Source organism: Centruroides sculpturatus, unplaced genomic scaffold (assembly GCF_000671375.1).
Source record: "Centruroides sculpturatus isolate CEXI.00-Female unplaced genomic scaffold, Cexi_2.0 scaffold5623, whole genome shotgun sequence".
Taxonomy (NCBI): domain Eukaryota; kingdom Metazoa; phylum Arthropoda; class Arachnida; order Scorpiones; family Buthidae; genus Centruroides; species Centruroides sculpturatus.
In genome coordinates this window covers 1-4,126 of record NW_019389709.1, presented here as the reverse complement: position 1 = coordinate 4,126, position 4,126 = coordinate 1, and the positions used below count along the sequence as shown (strand labels likewise).

Below are 4,126 nucleotides of genomic sequence, written 5' to 3'. Positions count from 1 at the left end.
TAATAATGAACGTTTAAAGAAGAGGAAGTGTGTCTCCGCCTACTTTTAATATTGGCCAATCAGTTTCAAAATTTTACAATATTTTTTTACACTTTTTCTTAGAAATATGACAAAGGACTATCTATATTTAAAGAAAGTTTTTATTCAGCATAAGAACTAAAAAAATAGTACTATTCATAAAAACTAATAGTGTTAAACTCTTTTACACTTTTTAAACTCTGTTTTTTAAAGATTTTATAGTCATTATTGGCTTGTTTTTTTGAAAAATTGAAGTTTTATATTATCCAAAAGTCAGAAAGGANTATTATGTGATATATATCCAGATAGGCAATACACGACGTTAACGTGCTTTTCATATCAACGCGTTAACAAAGAATATTACGAGGCGAAGCGAATATTTCACCGCCCCCATCACAACCCAGAAGACATTATTATCACTAAGCTATCATTACCCGTGCATATATCACGTTCTTCACGAAATACAACGCCCTTATATCGTATCTTGTGTCCGGAATTCGTGTAACTAACCCAAAGCGACTTATGACCATTGACGAATACTAATTTTTCGTTACACGACAACTAAAGATAATGGCTTCTTCAATGGTGGAAAACTATCTATTAAAGTCAATTATCGTTGGCTAAATGATTTTTATAAATAGTTACGGACTGTTTCTTTGGTAAAGTGTTTTGCGCTTCAAATTACCGGACCTTAGTTTTACGAACAATTCGGCATCGCTAAGTAAACCATTCTCTTCAAGGTAATAAATTATTCCGAAGGACAAAAAGATGACTTGTGAATTCCGAAACGGTTTACTGATCCTTTAATCTAAAGATTCTCTAAGAAAATCGATTCACTGTTTCATAAAATCGTAAAAACAACGTTTGAAAAATCAACTTTTCTCGTACGCGTAACGTAACTTGAGCCACAAAAGCATTGAATGACGTAATAGGGTGATATATCCTACGTAACAGGTTGCTTCTGTTTTTACTGCTTACGACGTTGTTCGCGATAACACAATAGAATTGAAAGGATTAAATTTAAACATTGTCTAAGAATTTTATATTTTACAATTTTATTATAATTATTGGCTTAATAAATGATTACCAAACCATTTTATAGTAACAGAAGAAAAAATAAACTATCTGCTGTGACATATGCACTAGAATGGATTTTATATGCCATAAAGCCGTACAATGTACTGTATATATCAATTAAATTTAAGTTGTAATACAGTACAAAAATATCATCGTCAGTTTTGAAGATCCCGTCATATGATAGAGCGCTGCAAAATGATTAAACTTATCCGATATCATAAACGTTTTACAAATAAATGGAAAAACGTATAATTAATATAAACTTTTCATAAAAATATTTTATTAAAATTTATAATAATTCAAATTATTTATAACCTGAATAAAAGTATCATCTACTTCTTGGAAATCGTTTTCAATTCTGTTATTGAGACAAGCAAGAGTTATGCTTGTGAACGAATGAAAACTAAACGACAAAAGATCAAGTTACTCGATTTACGACATTATCTACAATTTTTAAACGAAAATAAGAAGCGGTAACGAATTCTTGAATCGACAAGAATTTAATTAACTATAATTTCATTTAAAGTTATGTTTACGCACGAGTTTATTTTTCGTTTTAAATTAGACAAATTAAATTACTTTAAAGTGCATTTTTAAAATTCTTAATATACTATTTATTTAAAATTAATTGGAGTTTTGGGTAAAATTTTTTGATTTTTTTAATTTTTTTGTTATATTTTCTTACCTGTTCTCTAGGATTATTTGGAGATTGTCCAGTTTTAGAATCGTAAAGAGCTCGGTGGAATGGCATATATTTAGCTCCTTTGCAATTTCTATCGTAAGTTGTATCACAACGATCAATTTTAACTCGATGCACTTCTATGGGACATCCAGGTTCACTCGCCATTAGTATTTCTGAGGTTACAACTTGACCTAAAATAAATGATGTAGCTTAAAAGATGTTCTGCTTATTTTAATAAAAACAATAATCTTCCATTTCGAAAATTAATATTACCAAAGAAAGCAAACAATGCTGTCAGATTACGAATAGATCCTTGACCATCTTCACCATTTAAAATCTGTAAACTGATTTTTCGAGCATTTGGACGATCAATGCCAGACATCATGTAAACACCATCAGAATACGATGAAGGTGCTCTTCTAGTAAGTTGGCTTTCTATAAGAAAACAAGAATATTATTGAGTAATTAAGTATATATAAACAGGGACGGATTTAGAGGTGTGTAGGGCGCAGCTGCACCCCTCTCTGAGTAGTAAAAGTCAACATATCGTTTCCTTTCTGACACCATGTAAAGATCTCTGGATCCGCTATTGCATATAAATATTTATTTTTATACGTACTGTACATTTAATATATTAATTTCCCTTATAATTTGAATCATGAAAATAATGTGCGCTGTCGCAATGGATTGCTCTTATTCTACACAATTGTTTACACATCTTTCACATGAACAGAATAAGTTTTCAAAATGTGTTTATATATATATATATATATTTTTTTAAAATAAACACTGAGCCATAAATTTGCATTTTTGTCGAAAATATTTAATGAAAGTTTTAATTAATAGGAAACACGAAAAGCATGGATTAACATTATATTCACGCATTTCTGATCCACACGTTATGTGACTCTTCACATTTATAGGTGAGAGGGAGGTCAAATGATCGCGTGAATCAGGAAAGTTTGAATGTCATATAAGCGTGAATCGGTATTTTGTATTCCATTTACAACACACGTGAAAGTGTGTGACGATAACGTCATCAGAATTTAATTTTTCTGTCATATCGAGTGTCATAATAAAGTGATCAGCAAGAATAACATGGAGAAATTCGTAAAAAAATTATTTTAAAAATATTGACTACATCACATCTATTAAGAAAATGCTAATGGAAAACCTAAAATTAACCCAGATTCGCTTCGTATGACATGAAAAAAACCCAATTATTTTCTAAGAATTTATTCAACCATAATTAAAGGTCAAGGTATCTAAATAGCATTCTTTTTTAGATTCATTATTCTGTTTTATTTGGTAATATATTCCTATTTTGTTAGCAAATCGATCATAATATAATCATTATTGCAGCATAAGTATTCCACGAAATAAATACGTATTATAATCTATTAGAAATTTGTTTCAACAATTACCTTTATTCAAGTATCAATATCATTGAAGATACTTATTAAGTGATTGAAATCTAGTATGTTGTTCCATAATTACAATTGCTTACATCAGATGACTTGCACTCATCTGTTGAAAGCATAAAGCTAAATGGTGTCATGAAATTAAGAAATGAAATATTAGATTGATTTTTTAAACGATTTGGTGTCATGATTTACTATAAAACTGAATAATTTACCCTGGTGATTTTAAGTAACAGGTCTCGTCCTTATCGAATAGAATTTAAAATTATGAATAATAATTTAAATTTTAAATACTTTCTAATAAATTACATTTAATTAGAATATGTAACTTTTTAACTCGATTGTACAATTGATTTTTCTGTTAAACCCTTTCAAACGGAACCCTCAGACGATGATCTCACCGTTTAACTGTTTAAAATGAGTTGACCTATATCTCGGGGCTAAAATCCGATTCTTAAAGAAAGTAATAGTTTTGTGTTGCTTCCTAAATATTAATATTCAGAATATACACTATCATCGAAATTTCCTGTATGGGTAACATAGACAAAGTATCGAGATCATACAAAAGTTTTGATTGACGCCCGATGACTCTTCGGGCGTTATTAGAAACCAGTGTAGGACCCGAATTATTGACGTATTAATATTACTTAAAAGGGTGTTTTTAACCTATTTTAACAAATTTTTACAAAGAAACTGCTTGATTTTGTTTGTTAACATTTTAAAAATTAGCTTGCGAAACAATATTTTCGTGTATTCTGCTTTTATCTAATATATCTTGTATGAAAAATACAGGTTTACAGTGAAAATATATAATTTGGAAGTCCTATTTTGTAGTCTTGTATATTAACAAATCAGATTTTAAAACTAACTTGTTACAATGAACTCGTGCAGTCTCTAAATGATACATCTTACTTTTCTAAGAAGTAGG

General features: G+C 29.3%; 1 protein-coding gene across 1 annotated transcript; it reads right to left on the bottom strand.

Annotated features, from left to right (window-relative positions):
• Positions 1-1,441: 1,441 nt before the first annotated feature.
• LOC111617341 (dual oxidase-like) lies at positions 1,442-2,216 on the bottom strand (the record flags this gene model as incomplete). Its single annotated transcript, XM_023358644.1, has 3 exons — positions 1,442-1,498; positions 1,781-1,968; positions 2,051-2,216. Coding segments are annotated over 3 exons (396 nt in total), but the record flags the coding sequence as incomplete, so codon positions are not given.
• Between the last annotated feature and the right edge of the window lie 1,910 nt (positions 2,217-4,126).